Raw genomic sequence first — 17915 nt, forward strand, 5'->3', positions numbered from 1 at the left:
TGTTTTGTTAATATGCTATGGGTTTTTGTATTTAATTTTTATAACTTAGGAAAAATATTGGTAACTTATGCACTTTTTGCAACTAGATGAGGTGATGATAAATGTTGGTTTTCTTGAATTGACTTTTACTTTTATTCTTCAAAACCTTTTTGGCTTAAATCTTTGCTACTTTGGTCTAGTTTTATGCTGGTAGAATTCCATTTTAGTCAAATTGGAATTTTAAGGCTCAAGTCCTCTAATACTGCCCAGCAGAGGTGTCTGACCAGGCAGTAACAGTGAGTTTTCCCCACACTTTCATGCTGATATACCTCTAGGAGCGAGAGGTTCTTTGGGCTGCTCTTCCCTACTGGGGAGATCCACACTGCTGCAATTGATGCAGCAGGTGTCAATTTAGCAGGTCTAGTGAAGGCCTGCTAAATCGACGGCCGAACGCTCTCCAGTTGACTCCCGTACTCCACTCTCCGAGAAGAGTAAGGGAAATTGACCGGAGAGTGCCTCTTGTCGGTACCTTACTGTCTTCACTGCCCTGCAAGTCGACCTAAGCTACATAGCTAGAGTAGCGTAACTTAGGTGGACTTACCCCGGTAGTGAAGACAAGCCCTTTGTCTCTGTGCCCATTCAGTCCTTTGCTTCCCTGCCAAGACTATCAAGAAGAGCAAAGATTAGACTGCAACCACACAACAATGCAACATTGGGTCTTTTTTATTATTGTTGTTCTATGTTTGCTATGTTGGCGATGGCAGAGATGCTACCTTTTACACAACAGTGATTTCTAGTGTTAGGGAGGGTGACAGGATTGTTTTCTGTCTTACCATTCCTTCAGTAATGATCCTCGTAATGAGTAAACTGCTCAGTCTCTGCAGTGTTCCTAAAGCAGCAGTGGTTGGTAACATTGTCAAAATTGGAATGTGTTAGGTTGTGTGGGACAAAATGTAAATAGTTTTTTCTCGAGACCAATGTATTTAAAATTCTTCTCAGTTTGTGCACCAGTGCTGATGTGTACACAGCAGTGAAATGAGGACCGATACATACATGGATTTGAAAGTGGCAGGCCTCAAATTTTATTAAACTTTCCCATCCATGACCCACATTCTCCTGTGCTAGGCATTTAATTGATTCCAGTGCAGAGTTTATAGGGCTCCTACCGTATAATCCGTAATTTGGGGTAGGCTCTCCTCAGCCTATCCCCAGGATTCAGGTCAATACTTTGCCTAAGACTCTAGGCATTTCTTGTGGTACAGTGATAGGTTGGAAGGGCATTTACCTGAACCAGTCATTTATCTAGAAGAAATGTCTGGCACTGAAAGTGATGTTTCTGTTATGAATTTAATATTGAAATAATCTATAATAATTTAAATTACTAGTTTTGTTTGCCATAATCCATGATATCCCAGATGTTGGCGTTAGTGAAGTATCAAGATGCATAAAGTATTCCTCTGGTGGTGTCAAAGGAAATCTTGGCAAAGTGCTAGGGTCGGAGGGGCGGGGGCAGGATACTTTTAACTAATAGGACCCTCTGAAGAGTGATTTTGTTAAGAATTTTAGTGATGTAAATGACATGGTACTCCAATAACATGGTTAGTATCCTTCAACAAGGAAGGGCTAAAAAAGCAAACTCCTATTTTGTGACGTACATGTGTGAAGATATGCACCTCATTTTGTGTTACTTGGCGCACACAATAAAGCCATTATATTTGTTAATAAAACAGTTTTAAAGTAAGTTTTAGTTTTTCTGGGGAAGTAATTTACTGTAGAGAATATGACATGAAACATGACTTTTGTTTGTTTGGGTTATGTATGCAAGGCAAGAGCATCGTCTGTTCTGGATCTCTTTTAAAACATACAGGTTTCAGAGTAGCAGCCATGTTAGTCTGTATTCGCAAAAAGAAAAGGAGGACTTTTGGCACCTTAGAGACTAACAAATTTATTTGAGCATAAGCTTTCGTGAGCTACAGCTCACTTCATCGGATGCATTCATTGGAAGTGAGCTGTAGCTTACGAAAGCTTATGCTCAAATAAATTTGTTAGTCTCTAAGGTGCCACAAGTCCTCCTTTTCTTTTTAAAACATACAGGTCAGGTAAAGTGGTTCTGGGAAGATACACATTTACTTTTTGCCTTCTCATTTTTCAGAGTTCTTGAAAAAACTCTGACTTTCATTATTTCAGCATAATGACTTTGCAGACCCAGTAAATTGGCCGTTAATATTGGACTATTGTGTGAGTGCTAACTACTTAAAAATAGTTGTGGAGCCAACCTTGTTTCCTTTTCAGGGTTTATCAGTTGGAAGCATCTTCTTATATCCCATGTGTAAGCAAAGAACCCTCTGGATTGATGATTTGATCTGTATAATGGAATATCTAGGCAGGATATCCTTTTTCTGTTATTCCTTGGTGTTATGGCATCAGGTTCTGTTTCAAAGTGGGGCCAGGGGAAGGGAGATTGAAAGTAGCAGACAGTGTGGTTTTAGGTTATGCGGTTGAAGAAGATCTCAAAATCATTCTCCTACTCCATGATCAATTAATAATTATACTTCAAAAGACAGCTAAAATTTGACATAAAAAGGCACGTTAGTGGTAGACGAAGGACCAGTGGTTTCTACTGGTGTTCCCAGGCACAACGGAAGAGTTTTCTCTATTTAAAAGTTACTATAGATTCTGTATTGAAGTAAATCATGTTAGTATCTTGTTTGTGCAGTTATTTTTAGCATTTGCAGACTTTCCTGAACTACTATGTTAGCAAGTTAGATCCAGTCTCAGCTTGTAAAACCTGATGCTAAAGCTTTTTTGAATTTTCTGATTCTGGTGTGGTTAAGTATTTAATAAAGTACTACTAAAAACTTGGGAAGTCTAATGTAAATAATATGGGTGTCGTTATATACGATAAAATGTGTGTGTGTTTATATAGTAGTTAACACTTCAAAAGTTATGTATGAGTATTACTTTGTTTTGACATGCTTATAACCTTCTCAAATTCACATTTTGGGCTGAGATTTCTGCTTGTTCTCATCCCCAAAGTGACTTGTTTTTAAGAAGGAGCACGGTTAAATAAAAATTACGGGCAGAATCCTTTGGTCTGGCCAAGTTATGCTAAGTGCAGGACAAGGGTGTTGGGGATTTGAATATGGTTTTTTCCCCTTCTTTCTGTTCCTCTGATTCTGAAATTATTACAAGCTATTATATGATATAAATTGTTATGCCCTCACCTGGGATATCATGTTCTGCTGTGTTCACCCTATCTTTATGCCTCAGGGTTTAAGCCAATCTCTAACTTCAAGAAATTAGGAAGAGACCTAATTGGGGAAGGGGAGAGTACCATACATCAGTCCATACATCTTCCTCTGAATCATCAGGGGCTGGATATTGTGCAAGACAGGGTACTGAACTAGATGGACCTCCAGCCTGATCCATTATGGCAGTTCGTATGGGTGATGAAGACAATTATATAGGTTTGGAAAGGCTTTAAGAGAGATTGTGAAAAGATCAGGATTGTTTATTTTACAGAGGAGATGACTAAGAGAGGACTTAATAAAGGTGCACGAAATAATGATTGGTATAGAAAAGGTAAACTGGGTGTTCAAACGTACCCTGTCTCACAAGGAAAGAGCTTGAATGGCTGGAACTTGAAGCTAGGCAAATTTTTTTTTTTAACAGCGAGCATAATTACCCATTGGAACAGCTTACCAAGGCTCATGGTACCAAGGGTCATGGTCCCACAGTATTCTTGTCAGCAAGTTAAGGAAGTATGGGCTGGATGAATGCACTACAAGGTGGGTAGAAAGCTGGCTAGATTGTCGGGCTCAACGGGTAGTGATCAATGGCTCCATATCTAGTTGGCAGCCGGTATCAAGTGGAGTACCCCAAGGGTCGGTCCTGGGGCCGGTTTTGTTCAATATCTTCATAAATGATCTGGAGGATGGTGTGGATTGCACTCTCAGCAAATTTGCGGATGATACTAAACTGGGAGGAGTGGTAGATACGCTGGAGGGGAGGGATAGGATACAGAAAGACCTAGACAAATTGGAGGATTGGGCCAAAAGAAATCTGATGAGGTTCAATAAGGATAAGTGCAGGGTCCTGCACTTAGGACGGAAGAACCCAATGCACAGCTACAGACTAGGGACCGAATGGCTAGGCAGCAGTTCTGCGGAAAAGGACCTAGGGGTGACAGTGGACGAGAAGCTGGATATGAGTCAGCCGTGTGCCCTTGTTGCCAAGAAGGCCAATGGCATTTTGGGATGTATAAGTAGGGGCATAGCGAGCAGATCGAGGGACGTGATCATTCCCCTCTATTCGACATTGGTGAGGCCTCATCTGGAGTACTGTGTCCAGTTTTGGGCCCCACACTTCAAGAAGGATGTGGATAAATTGGAGAGAGTCCAGCGAAGGGCAACAAAAATGATTAGGGGACTGGAACACATGAGTTATGAGGAGAGGCTGAGGGAGCTGGGATTGTTTAGCCTGCAGAAGAGAAGAATGAGGGGGAATTTGATAGCTGCTTTCAACTACCTGAAAGGGGGTTCCAAAGAGGATGGCTCTAGACTGTTCTCAATGGTAGCAGATGACAGAACGAGGAGTAATGGTCTCAAGTTGCAGTGAGGGAGGTTTAGACTGGATATTAGGAAAAACTTTTTCACTAGGAGGGTGGTGAAACACTGGAATGCGTTACCTAGGGAGGTGGTAGAATCTCCTTCCTTAGAGGTTTTTAAGGTCAGGCTTGACAAAGCCCTGGCTGGGATGATTTAACTGGGAATTGGTCCTGCTTTGAACAGGGGGTTGGACTAGATGACCTTCTGGGGTCCCTTCCAACCCTGATATTCTATGATTCTATGATTCTATGGTGGATTCTCCATCACTGACAAGTTTTAAATCAAATTTGGATGCTTTTCTACAAGATATGCTTTAGGAATTATTTTGGCGAAATTCAATGGCCTCTGTTATGCAGGAGGTCAGACTACATGATCACAACCATTCCTTTCTGGCCTTGAAATCAATGAACCTAAAAAGGGAAACATTCAGTGAAAATGAAAGGCCACAAATTTCAATCTAATCAAAGGGAATACTTTTCGAAAACTTAGTTGATCTTTTGAACTCATAGCCGCTAAATACTGAGGTCAAGAATTTAGTATACTAAAAAAAAAACCCGAGCAGGATTAGACATTTCTGTGGCTAATGAGGATATTTACAGATAAATTAAATAGATTTTGAAATGTATAAGGGGATACAGACCCTCAGGCATCAGGGCACAAGGCAATCCCTAACTTCCTGGGATTAGGAAGAAACCTCTCCTGTGGGCAGATTGTTCCATAATTGTCCACTACAAGGTTTCGTATACCTTTCTCTGAAGCATCTTGCATGGGTCACGATCAGATACAGCATATCAAACAGGGTGGATCACTGATCTGATCTGGCATGATCATATGTTCCATATACCTAACTCACAAATGAGTGGATTTTCCTGGTTTCTAGCTTCCATAGAATACTAGTCTTCAGGTTAATTTGGAAAGACAGAGAAATTACCCTATTATCAGCAATGATACAAATTGAAAAGTAACTTTGCACATGTGTAGTAGGAAACTTCCACTCCCTTTACTGTTAGACTAGCTCCAGATCTGTGGAGTTAGAGATGATATACCCAAATTATTCCTGTGCAGAAATCCCTATCCGCAGAAGAGCTGTGGCATCAAGACTCCTATGAAAAAATATGTACTCTATAGTTAGCATGTGTTACGGGATTCAGAATAGCCTGGAGTTAAGAATCTTACATAGATCTCATGCTTTTTTGCAAATTGTTTAGAAACCAAGCGAGACCAAGTGAGGTTTTTTTAAATATTTTAAACCCACCCCTTATATATTAAATCATTCTAAATCTTACAATTGCTGTTATTTTCAGTCCATTGTGTCTACTTCCTGTTGGTCAAAGGTTATTAGGATAGGGTGGTGTATGTATAGTGAGATGGAAAGCTGACAGCAAAAAGAAAGCTCTGCTTATTTTGGGGTAGACACAACTACAGAAATGGCTAGGACATTGCTTGGATTTACTGAAAACACAAAGAGGTAAACTGCTCCCAAAACTGACATAAGATGTGCTTTTATTTATTCATATGGAAAATTAATGAGGTTTTAAAAATACATTCTCCAAGGAAAGATTTATATTTTTCTTAGGTTAATTTTTCTTGTCTAGAAAGGATGTCATTTTTGTTTGGTATACAAGTTAAAGATTTTTGTAAGAGCTATTTCTTAGACATGAAAGTAAATATTCAGCACATTTGGTAATTTTATACTATAAGATGGTTTAGAACACCGTTTATACTTTTCTAAGAGTTAATCCCGCAAACGGCAAATACAGTCTTGTTCTGATATGTTAAGTCAAAAGAATGTATATTTTAGTATAGTGCTGTTCTAAAATGCATTATTTGTCTTGATATGGCTGGTCATTGTCTGAGAAACTTATCTATGTTGCTGTTTCAGACAATAGTATGGCACTTGCATTCTCCTTATAGTAAAAATAAAGTTGTACTGAATAATCCTAAACAAACATTTTATACTTGAGGGATTGAGTTGTCTGCTCTCAAGATCTTCAGTGATATGATCATGAGCTCCTATATAGGTTACTGTTACATGGTTGTTACAAGGTTTTGCTTTTAGACTAAATATCAGTTACTAGAGTGGTTGCTGGGTGAAGGGAAGAAAAGGGTAACAATAAAATGGTCCTATGTAGTTATTTGATTCTGCAAAACACTTGATCCTGGTGGCTTGTTTGACTATTCTTAGAGAGTCTAGTTGACCACAGAAATGTTTTGTTGGTTGAATTGATAAGTTAGTATGGGTACTGTTTTATCAACCAACTATTGTCAAATAAGCTGCGATTACATGGAAGCTTTTTAAAAAATTTTAAAGTATACCAATGTATACATTAATTATTAAATATTGGGTACTCTTGATTCTCTAAACTGCTCTCATTCATTTTGTAGCTTTTGTTTCAGTAGGTGTTCTAATCTAAAAGAAATAGTCTGTTATGCCTTGGAAAAGGACTTTTTTAAAGGCACCATCAAGTTGATATTAAGCAGTTTCAAAAACATTTGTAAAAACCGTTTTAGGGACTGAAGTCCCTCTACTGATGTTTTTGGTCTTACAAGCACATTTTTATATAATTTTAAAGATCTTGCTTCTCCTTGTTGTTGTGTGAAAGCCTCATACAGACAGGGGAAATTGATGAACTATCCAGGCCAGTAGCGAAACTGAACATACACAAGATGCTGTAAATGTACAAGTAAATGAACTGGAAACATAGCAAGATTTTTCCCTCAAATCTTCCAGTTACAAACCATGCCTAAGATTACTGTAATGCTAGTAAGTAAAAAGTAAGATGTGTGATGAAATCTGTGGCAAAACTTAAATGGGGCCAGGATTTCCTCCATGAGTTTTACGTTAACTGTGCATTGAAGTGAGTTGTAGCTCACGAAAGCTTATGCTCAAATAAATTGGTTAGTCTCTAAGGTGCCACAAATACTCCTTTTCTGTTTGCGAATACAGACTAACACAGCTGCTACTCTGACACTTGTGCCCCTATAACACCCAAACTTTGAATTCTTTTAATTAAACCATTTTTATGTGATCAGGCATTGTTCTCTCCCCCAATCGTTGCATGTTCAAGAATTTGATCTTGGTATTCTTAGTAAGTCATGATGTTGCTGGTTCTTTGTGCTGCAGTAGTGCTTAAAGGTCACAATCAGCATCAAAACACCCCTGTCCTATGCAGAGTACAGTCACATACCAATGGACAAGTCTTAGCCACAACAACTTCCTGTGTTAATTTGGGGCCCAGCAAAACGAGTATATTAAAAGGAGGAAATAGAAGGATGAATGTAACTAAAATAAGATGACACAGTTAGGCAGCTCTTCCACAACTGCAGGATTTATGAAGGTATGAAATATTTATTTAAATAAATCAGCCATTTCCAGTTTTTGCACAACCAGACTGTAATTGGTTGACTGATTGCATAGAGGCATTACAGCAGAGTTGGATCTCAAAGAGGAATTGGAAGGAAGGAAATTTCATAGCATTAAATGTTGATTCAAGGTGGACTTTCCAAGCATAGAAGTAAATGCAGAGCCAGTTGTGGGAGAAGATGGCAAATGGGCAGACAAAGCTGGCATCACTGGTGGAGCAATAGTTATAGGAGGTGGCATAAGAGACAAGAGAGTCAAGTAAATTAGTTGGGAGGGCAGAGATGAGAAGGCCCTAAAATTAGTGACAAGAAACTTAAACTTGTGTTGAAAAGGGAAGTCAGTTGAGGAATTCAAGGAGGGGAGTGATGTGGTCAGAGTGGTGGTAAGGACAAGACTGTATTAGCAACTGCATTTTTAATAGGTGTGATAGGAAGTGTGTGTGGGGGGGAGACAAGACAGGAGGAGATGAGCACTTGGAACTAGTGTGGTGTGGGCAGAAAGGAGCGACTGTATTTTGAAAACGTTGTGGAGGAAGGAGCAGCAAAATTTGAAAACCACCTGGATGGGCAGGGCAAGGAAAAGGCACCCATCCCCCGGATTATGAACATGAGTGATAGGGACAATGGTGCTGTCTTCAGCAATAATGGAGAGGTCAAGGGAGGGCAGACCAAAAGCTCATTTATGACCACATTACATTTCTTACTGACAAGACCTCCAGAAAGAGATAATGTTGGATAGGCAGGTCAAGATGTGGAATTGAAACAGATGGAGACAAGTCAGGAGTGGTAAGGTAAACTTGCTAGTGATTAGCAAAATCATGGTAGTTTGAAGGTTGTAAGTGGACAAGAATGCCCAGAAATATTATATAGACCAAGAAGAGAAAGGGTGGCCTTGTGGTTAGAGCATTGGCCTGGGATTCAGGAGATTTGGGTTAGATTCCTTGTTCTGCTACAAGCTTTTGGCATGACTTTGGATAAATCTTTTAGTCTCTCCGAGTCAATGCTCTATTTGTATGAGGATGATAATATTTCCCTATCACACAGGAGTGTGTGAGGAGAAATGCATTAGTGTTTAGGAGGTGCTGAGATTCGGGGTCTGGGTATACAGGTAAGTACATAGTTAGAGGAGGGCCAGAGTCCTCTGCAACCCCACGATTTTTGAGAAGGAGAGTGTGACTGATGGTGTAATGTGGATCAGATGACCCAGTTATAGACCTGTTTGCTAGAGTTGGTTGGGTCTGGGGATGCCTGCTGTGGATCCAGCAGCCTGGAAGCACAGGGTCTTCTCAGGGCTTTCGAGCTTCCAGCCTTGGAAACCAACTGGCCTGAGAGTCTGGAAGCCCTGGGGTACCAGGCCAGTTGCCTAGAGCCACAGATGTTAGGAATCCTGGAAGCTCTTGAGTGAAATTGACATGATTCTTCTTAGTTTCAGTCAGCAGCTGTGGGATTCTGAGGATCATATTTTGTTTCAGAAACACTATATGCCAGTGTTTCCAAAATGATTTTTTGTGTGTGTGTGAAATTTCTGGTTTGTGGGAAAAATTTGGTTTCTTTCCAAATCAGAACTAAACTAAACTTCAAAATATCAGAATTGCCCAGGAACTGGAAATCTTGAGTTTTGGCCAGCTTGCCTATTAGCACAGTTAGACTCCTAACATAGATGGGACTTAAGGAATGCAGTGCAAAATTAAAGTGAATGTAAAAATGATAAACTTGTAATTTTAGACTTGTTAAAAGGAGAGAGATCCTTACATAGTGATAAGTTTCTTTTAATTTTTGTCTTTTTTTTTGATGTTTTAATGAATTGTTCAGTATTGATTGATTTATTTTAGTTCAAATGATTAAATATACATTCTGACATTTTGCTTGCAGTAAATATGCATGGAAGTATTGTTCTGCTTTATTGTCAGTGTTTTCTTTTGTTTATTTAACAAAGCTAAAGTTAGAACTAGCAGCACAAGACTAGAAAATGGTGACAATAGTTTGAAAACAGGAAATTTAGCCTTGTGTGTATTCGGAACAGATGATCAGGATGATAGCCAGTAGAGTGGAAACTTCCACTGAGACTGTTTTTTCCTTATTTTGCTCAGTTAGAAAAGATGGTGCTTCCTGGAAAACAAGTCTTAAGTACTTTAAAGAAAGTAGTAATGCATCCAATATTTTCCTCACTTCACATTTATTTTACTTGTTTTTCATAAATTTGTTTACTCTCTCTCAGCAGTATTACTAAAAATTACAATTTTGAGATAATTTAAGGTCTTGACACTCCACCTTTCACAATTACTGTTAAGGTGTTTATACCTGGATAGTTGTGGAGGTTTTATCCTCTGTTGCCATGGTTTATTTAAAAATTACATTTAAAAAAAATAGGGACCGTGGAGATGCATCAGGAAAATGAAGCTGCATGTCCAAACTTCGAACTTGTGTTGCATCGCTTGGGGTGTGGAAAATCACCCCCCCCAACCCCCCCCCAGGAAACAGTTATACTGACCTAACTACTGGTGTAGAGAGCGCTGTGTTGATTGTTGATGGGAGAAGCCCTCCTGTCAACCTAGCTATTGCCCCTCGGGGAAGTGTAGTACCTACTTCAATGGAAGAAGCCCACCCATCAGCGTAGGCAGTGTCTTCACTGAAGCGCTACAGCAGGGCAGCTGTGCCACTACAGCCTCGTACGTGTAGACAAGACCGAAGTGATGCGTTCTTCCACTTTTCCTGATGCTGTGGCCTGGCTGAATTGTTTGCTTTTAAACCGGCAGTACTCAGTTTACATAAAATGTGCAACAGATAAAATAAAAATAGTGCTTTCTTCTCTTCCTCCATTGGGTTAAAAACAAAACTCAGCTTCAGTATTTTTTGGTTACAACTCTTTGTGTGTGCCCAGGTCTTTAGCAGCTACATGGCAACATGTCACATCTTAGACTCCTTTTAAAAACCTACTTTATCTCCATAATTTTGTTTTGTAATAACTATATTTAAAAGTTTAGAAAGACAGCTGAATTACATCACCCTGTTATTTGAGGTACTTCCTATGATTTTAATACATTTTAAAAAAATCTATACTTGATAGATACTTAATCTGCAGGCAGTGTGTTGGAACCAGACATGCAATGTAAATAAACATATTTTGCATTAAAAATAAATTAGATAATCCTAGGGAAGGAATATTCATCCCCCCCCCCCCCCAAAATATCGAACATCTGTCTCATACCAGTATTGGTTAGGATTTGGGAAAGTGAGTTTTAAAACAAATCACACTGTAGAGTTGCTTATTTTTCTCATCTGTTTTCCAATAGAAGTTCAGCTGCATCTGAATCACCTTTATCAATGCAAGCAAAGTCACATTGTTTAGAACGTGTTGTTGATTAAATAATTGAAGAGACAAAGCTTGTTTCTTTCTGTAACATCATTGTGGCATAACCCAATTTTATGTTTGTAGTGGTTTTGTAGGATACAATGCATGTTACAGATTGTACAGCTGTAAAATACCATAAACATTCCTCCAACAAAAATACCCAAAGGGAAAAAAATAATAAAGAAGGATACATTTACGTAAATAGTTATTTTCTCTCTCACCTCCCCACAGCCCCTTTCAGAGACTTAGTTTGGGAAAGCAGTTATTGAAGAAGCTCTCCTCATTAGTTATAGTCAGTATTCTTGTTGGCTCAGTGAGGCAGTATACAGCTTTCACTAGGGCGACAAAGACTGAAACGTTAAAAATAGAACAAGCTTTAAGAATCCTAGATATTTTCAGATAACAAAGAGTGATTTATGTGGGCTCATTCTGCACTTTGACAAAACATAGAGACGCTTCTGTACTATGATTAGCAAGGGTTCTGATGTCAGTTCTCTTGTCCAGCTTCAGGCTTTATTCTACTGCTAAATTGTGCTTTGTACTGTAACCCAGAGAACCTTTGTATCTGCCTTATTAATGTGTAGTTTATGGAATTGCTTTTGTTTTTGAGTTTAATCTGTGCCAGTTTCAGTGAGTGACTCATTATGTGACTGAAATAAACATTCACATATTCACTATGCAAAAATTCATCAAAAAATAGTAGCAGGTGGTAGGCTAAACTCAGTGTTTTAAGTACTTAATAGTTGGTATTTTGTAGCATTAAGAGCTGAAAACAAGTTCTTTTTAGATGATTAATTTATGAAATTGGAGTAAAAGTCATATTTAACTCTTTAATGTTGAATAGGGCTTTTATTAGTGATAATATGAACAAGTTTCACCCCTTAACACAGAATTAGACAGAAACTCCCAAACTAGGCAAAGTTCATTTGTACCAAGCTAATTTGTGTTGCATAAATCTGTAGGCAAGTATGTTGGGGTTTTTAGAGATTGCTTTTTAAAAACCTTATCTGAAGAAATGAAGACATAGTGGATAATTCCAGTTTCTGAAATAGCTGCAGTTTGCAGTATGTTTTTCAGAACTAATTCTCAATTAATTATCAACCTGGGGGGCTTTCTGTGTGGCAAATATCTAAGGCTCCTGCTACGCTAGTATCTAAGCTGTTGGTTTTTTTGGCTTGATAGAGATGCAGAAAACAGCACAAAATTTGTCAGATTTTCAGAACAGTATAGCACAATGCAGATCAATTCTGGAATTTTAGACATTTTAATATGTGGCCTCTGCTTAAGGTGTTTCATTTGTTTTTTTTCTGTCAGTTTTAATTCTTGTATTTTGTTGTTTATCCCACACACCAGCTAACATAGTGAGAAACTATGTTTCTAACGTAGTGAGAAAGGTGACTTGAGAACTGACTTGAATTGTATAATTCTGCATTTTAAGGCTGAATATGTATATATGATAATGAACACAAAAGGTATGATTATTTGTATAGAATAGCAAGCATAAAAGTCTTTTTTTCAAACTCAGATGATTTTTAGTACATGGTGGCTACTGAATATGCCACAAGTTCCAGTTTAAATGTCTGGCATTTTTCCCCTCCCCTATTTTCTGTATTATCTTTCCATAGTAGCTTCAGCTTGATACCAAAAAAGGGCATCCACACTTGACAATGAGTTGTTTGTGAGCACCCACTGAAAAGCTGACTATGCTAAAAGCCAGAGCCGGTTAAGATGGTAACACAGTTTTGATTCCCAGACCCCAGTATGTTTCCCCTCCACTTTGTCTGAGGTAATAAGCTACATTTACACTTCTCAGAACCCAGCGTGAGTTGTTTTCTGCTCCACAGCTGGTTCCTTAAGTCCAGTCTGAGAAAGTTTTGATCCTAGAGGTTGACAGATGCATGTGGATATGTAAAGGACACTACAAGTCTCAACGCTTCCATTCGACCTCTTGTTTGTATGGTAGTCTGTCTTCCTGTTACTGTGTACTCTGTAGAAAATATTAATGGATTTTTTTATGTGATGGATTTATATACTTGTTAAAACAACCTAAATACAAACTTTAAAACAAATCATTTTGGCAAGGGGTAAGAGAGTTTTCGGAATGGAGGAGAGTTTGCTAGAGCCATCCCATTCACTTTCTTTGAGCTCACACTTTGACTAGTAAGTAGGAAAAACAGTGGTGGAGATAAAGAGTTTATTCCTTTCTTGGCTGTGGGCCTGTTCCTGCAACCTTAACTCAGTGTAAAGGCAATGGGTCTTCTTTTGGGAGTAAGAACTATCTGTTTAGGTTCTTATGCCATGTCTGTTGAACCTTAAGTAAAGCAGGACTAGATCACATTTGTGGCGACTTCCTCTTCCTTAGATATAGTGACCCAAATCCCTAGTTACAGCTAAGGAGCTGAATGGGGGTTAGGAGGAGAGTGCAAAGGTAACTTAGGCATTCTGCAATCCTGAACCAACTGTGTGCAAAGTGTGGTTCCTGGGCATGAATTAGCATGTTCTGAGGGTTGCTCTAAATCTGTGGTTCCCAGACTTTTTACTAAGGTGACCCACCAACTGCCTTTTGTCTTTTTGGGGAGACTCCATTGCATAATAATAATTTTGTGTGTGTAAAATATAAACTACTGTTCACTATTCTTTAACTTTTTAAAAATTCAAACACGAAAGAAAAAAGAAAAACATAAACTTGCATGCTTTCTGCACTGCTAACACCTCTCCTCTCCCAGTCCTGTCCCCTCTTGTGGATAGAGAGCTCTGACAGGGCTTCTGCTAACCCCCTGTAATTTGAGGAGGTCTCTGCTTTAAGTGGGAGTGGAAGACAGGCTACAGCAAAGGAAAACACAAAACAGCCCTCCAGTGACCAGTCTCTGTCCTGTGAGAGAACTGGCCTCTCAAAAATCCTTATGTCTGGGGAGCCTAATTGAAACAGACACCAAACAGTACAGATCCCCCTCCCAGCAAGGGGGCCTCACAGTCCGATTCTTCACCTGCATCAAGATGAGGAGATCATCCCTGGCCCAGCTCCCAAACCTGTTGCTCAACTCCGCCTAGTCCTTATGCTCTCACTCTCCCAGTCCTGCTCACTTCTGCAGCCCGAGCTGGCTGGGGAGACCTCAGTGGTGGGGGTGTTCAAGATTGGGTCTGCCCTGCACTGGCCGTGCTGCGGCAGCTTCTGTCCTGCAAGGCTGGGCCTGGCTCCCTGCTCTGGGCATTGTGACCTGGTGGATGGGGTTGCAGGACTACTTAAGTTTGGCCCAGCCTACTCCCTATCATGATGGAGGAGTGGCCAGGCAAACCTGGGCAGTGCTGTGACCCCATGTGCAAGGTTGCAATGTCACTTGGTTGGCTGCACTCTCAAATGGGTGGCCTGGGGCAAACAACCCCTTTCCCCCACTCCCCCTGTGGCCCTGATAGGAGGAGTGCTTCTGGGGCTCGTGGAGAGTGACATGGGGGATAATCAACCCACCTAGACTCTTCCTGCAACCCACTGGTGGATCAGGACCCACCATTTGGGAAACACTGTTCTAAAGTACGCTGGATGTCAGTGGCCCCAAGGCACTGATAAAGTAGTTAAGGATCAGTGGGGCATAGAGTATCTAGGCCATGCCCCCTTCCCTGGGCACGTCTCCTAAGTTTGCAGCAGTGGGGTTGGTGTAGGAGTCGCAATGCCTGGACTCAGAAAATACATATATTCATGAACATAATTAAATGGTTTTTTTTAAGTTTAAAGGAGAAAACCAGTAACTTACAGTGCTGCCTTATAGTTTTGTAACTAAGTGAAACTATTTCATGTAAAGCGTTGCCAGCTAATAAAGTAGCTCTCTTTCTACAAGAGTAGCTGTCTTAAAATACTACCACTTGATTAACCTACTTTATTAAGAAGAGTCAGAGAAACATGCATGTATAAATGAGTATTATATGTGCTATGAAAACAAGTGACTATTGATGATAAAACAGCATGAAATGAAGAGGACACTTTTAAGTACCTATAAATATGTGTTGTTTCTTTTCCTTCCTGTGGCTGTATTCACTTTCTTTGGAAGTTTTTTTTTCTTTTCCTTAATTGGATTCATCCTTTCCCATTTGGCAAGTATCATCTTACTTTTGAAACTTATTCTCTTGAGCAAAATCTTAAATATAAAAGGAAATCCCTTTTTAAAAAGTTCACTGCCACCAGTTTGTAACCTGATTCTCCTCCGTTTAGTTTTTTTTTATGCAATCTTTTGGAAACAATTTGAAATATTTATTGCATTGTACTCAACCTTTTTTTACAATGCAGTTCCAGTAGTGGAAGTCACTGATAAATAGGCATAATTGTCTTTAAAATAATATCACTCATATTAACGTTTCCCTTTTCCCCCCTGCTTCTTAGGCATGGAAGAGGAGGTGGTTTGTGCTTCGCAGTGGCCGTCTAACAGGAGATCCGGATGTGTTGGAGTACTACAAAAATGACCATGCCAAAAAACCTATTCGTATTATTGACTTAAACTTGTGTCAACAAGTGGATGCCGGATTGACATTTAACAAAAAAGAGTTCGAAAATAGTTATATTTTTGATATCAACACTATCGACAGAGTTTTCTACTTGGTGGCAGATAGCGAGGAGGAGATGAATAAGTGGGTTCGCTGTATTTGCGACATCTGTGGGTTCAACCCTACAGAAGAAGGTACATTTAGCATTTTTTTTCTTTTTCCTGAGAAACACTGTTATGTCACCTTACAAAGGAGTATTTAAAGATCAATGGCTATCTTTATAGCAAAAAGAGAAAATGCATTATATGCAGATATATGCCTCAGATATGTAGCTCTTTTACTATTTAAATGAAATAAATGGGACAATGAGATCTGTAGGGTTTGTTTGTTTATTTTTAATACCTAGTGCAGTGGTCCCCAGGGGGCATGGAGGAACGTTCTAGGGGGCATGCGGCGGGGCCTGGGCCAGCCCCCAGGGGAGGCAGGGAGGGAGCACCTGCCCAGCCCCACTCTGACCACAGCTCTGCTCCGCCTGCAGCCCAGCTCTGCCCTTGTTGCCTCTAGAAAAACTGAAAACACTTCATTTTGAGTTTGAGGGGTTTTTTTCAGTGGTTTAAAAAATAACATGTTTCAGAAATGCTTAAATGGACTGCTCCAACATTTCCCTTTTTTTTTTCTTTATACCAAAACAATTAGCCGAAATCCACCCATATTGTTTCAGTTGAGCCAAATAAGCATTTTTCAGAAAAAAAAAAAAAAAAGAAAGAAAAGAAAGAAATTTCTCCCAGCTCTGCATGTGCTAGCCTATGTGGATGTGTATATAGAGAGGTTTATGGGAACTATATGGAATCATTTATTCCAGACACTAATATGGAATTAGGTAGAGCACTACATCTTCAGCTTTTTGGTAGGAGGGTTTTTTGTGTGTGTGCATGTTATGTGTTTGCTGGGGAAGGGAGAAGTAGACTAGATCCTCATTTGGATTCTAAGGCTTGATAGTCCTGGATCAGTTTTCTACAAACATAAGTCCTTCAAATTTCATACCATGGCTTTTCTAGTTGGGAATAAGGTACTGTTGCATGTTTTATGGATGTAACCTTGGCCTGCATTGCCAAAGTGAAAAATTTAAATAGCTTGGAAAATCAGGAACTGTGTATCTGCATGAATTTTCAGCATCTGATTTTTACAAGATATGTGTCTCTGCACCCACATGTTAAAGAGTAGCTTCAAATCATATGCACTAGTTACATTTTTATCCCAGCTAATGTATAGATTATTTAGGGATGTTAAATAGAGGATAAATCACATCTATGTACTGGCAAACCTTCCTCTTCCTTCAGAAAATAAAAAGTATACCAATTTTATTACTTCCTTATAGGAACAGATATAAGTATGATTTATATCCTTCCCCAGAGGGACAGTGGCAACCTTCCCTCTGGCCTAAGGAAAACTGAAGACAGTTGCCTTCAGAGTCTGACAGTGCCACTCTTCAGATTGGCTGGAGGACTTGAAACTATGGGATTTGCTCCATTACCAGCCCTTGCTAGATTAAGGATTGAGTGAAAGCTTTGCTTTTGTCTGCTCCTCTTCAAATCAACTCCCTTGACATGAAGGGGAGCTGGGTCAGGCCAGTGGTATGTTGTGCTGCTAATAGGCTGCTTCATCATGAGAATGTGATTGTTGTTTTGTTTTGTGTATTTTGAAGATTAATTTGGGGGTGGGGGAAATACTGCTCTGGTGGTGGGAGGGGAAGGATTATCCCAGTGGATCACTATGTTGCTCCTTCTATGCTATCTGGTAGCTTTACTGGAATATCTGTGGTGCTGGCAGGCTGTTATTTTCTTTCTTTTTTTCCCTTTGACTTGCACAGGAGTGTTGCTATGTGGTGTTCCAGCGTAGGCCTTCCAAGCAGAAATGATTTATGCACGTCGTCACCGTTCATTTTGGAAAATTACAATAACTTCATTTTGTTGTTTGGACAATGAGCAGATTGATTCATGTTCCTGAATCATCAGTGTCACAAGCTGTTGAATCTGTGCAGATTTCTGAGAGCAGAGTTAAGGAAGCAGTACACTACAGCACTGTATATTGTAGGACAGTTTCTTTTACAGGGATTTAGTTTTCAAGACAGAGTTTACATA

The 17915-nt window shown here is 39.5% G+C and overlaps 1 protein-coding gene across 6 annotated transcripts in view; it reads left to right on the plus strand.

Moving 5' to 3' along the window:
• The window catches only part of GAB1 (GRB2 associated binding protein 1), a 145102-nt gene that overhangs the window by 76109 nt on the left and 51078 nt on the right, over positions 1-17915 (plus strand). For 5 of the 6 annotated variants that reach the window (XM_084626265.1, XM_084626267.1, XM_084626266.1 and 2 more), the window contains one exon: positions 15674-15968. In XM_084626265.1, the coding sequence (XP_084482391.1) occupies positions 15674-15968 (295 nt within the window). Of the gene's footprint in view, positions 1-5966; positions 6055-15673; positions 15969-17915 lie in introns of those variants that run through there. The other variant, XM_084626269.1, reaches the window with a different exon arrangement.

Source organism: Lepidochelys olivacea (genome assembly GCF_965140295.1).
Source record: "Lepidochelys olivacea isolate rLepOli2 genome assembly, chromosome: 4".
NCBI classification, from domain to species: domain Eukaryota; kingdom Metazoa; phylum Chordata; order Testudines; family Cheloniidae; genus Lepidochelys; species Lepidochelys olivacea.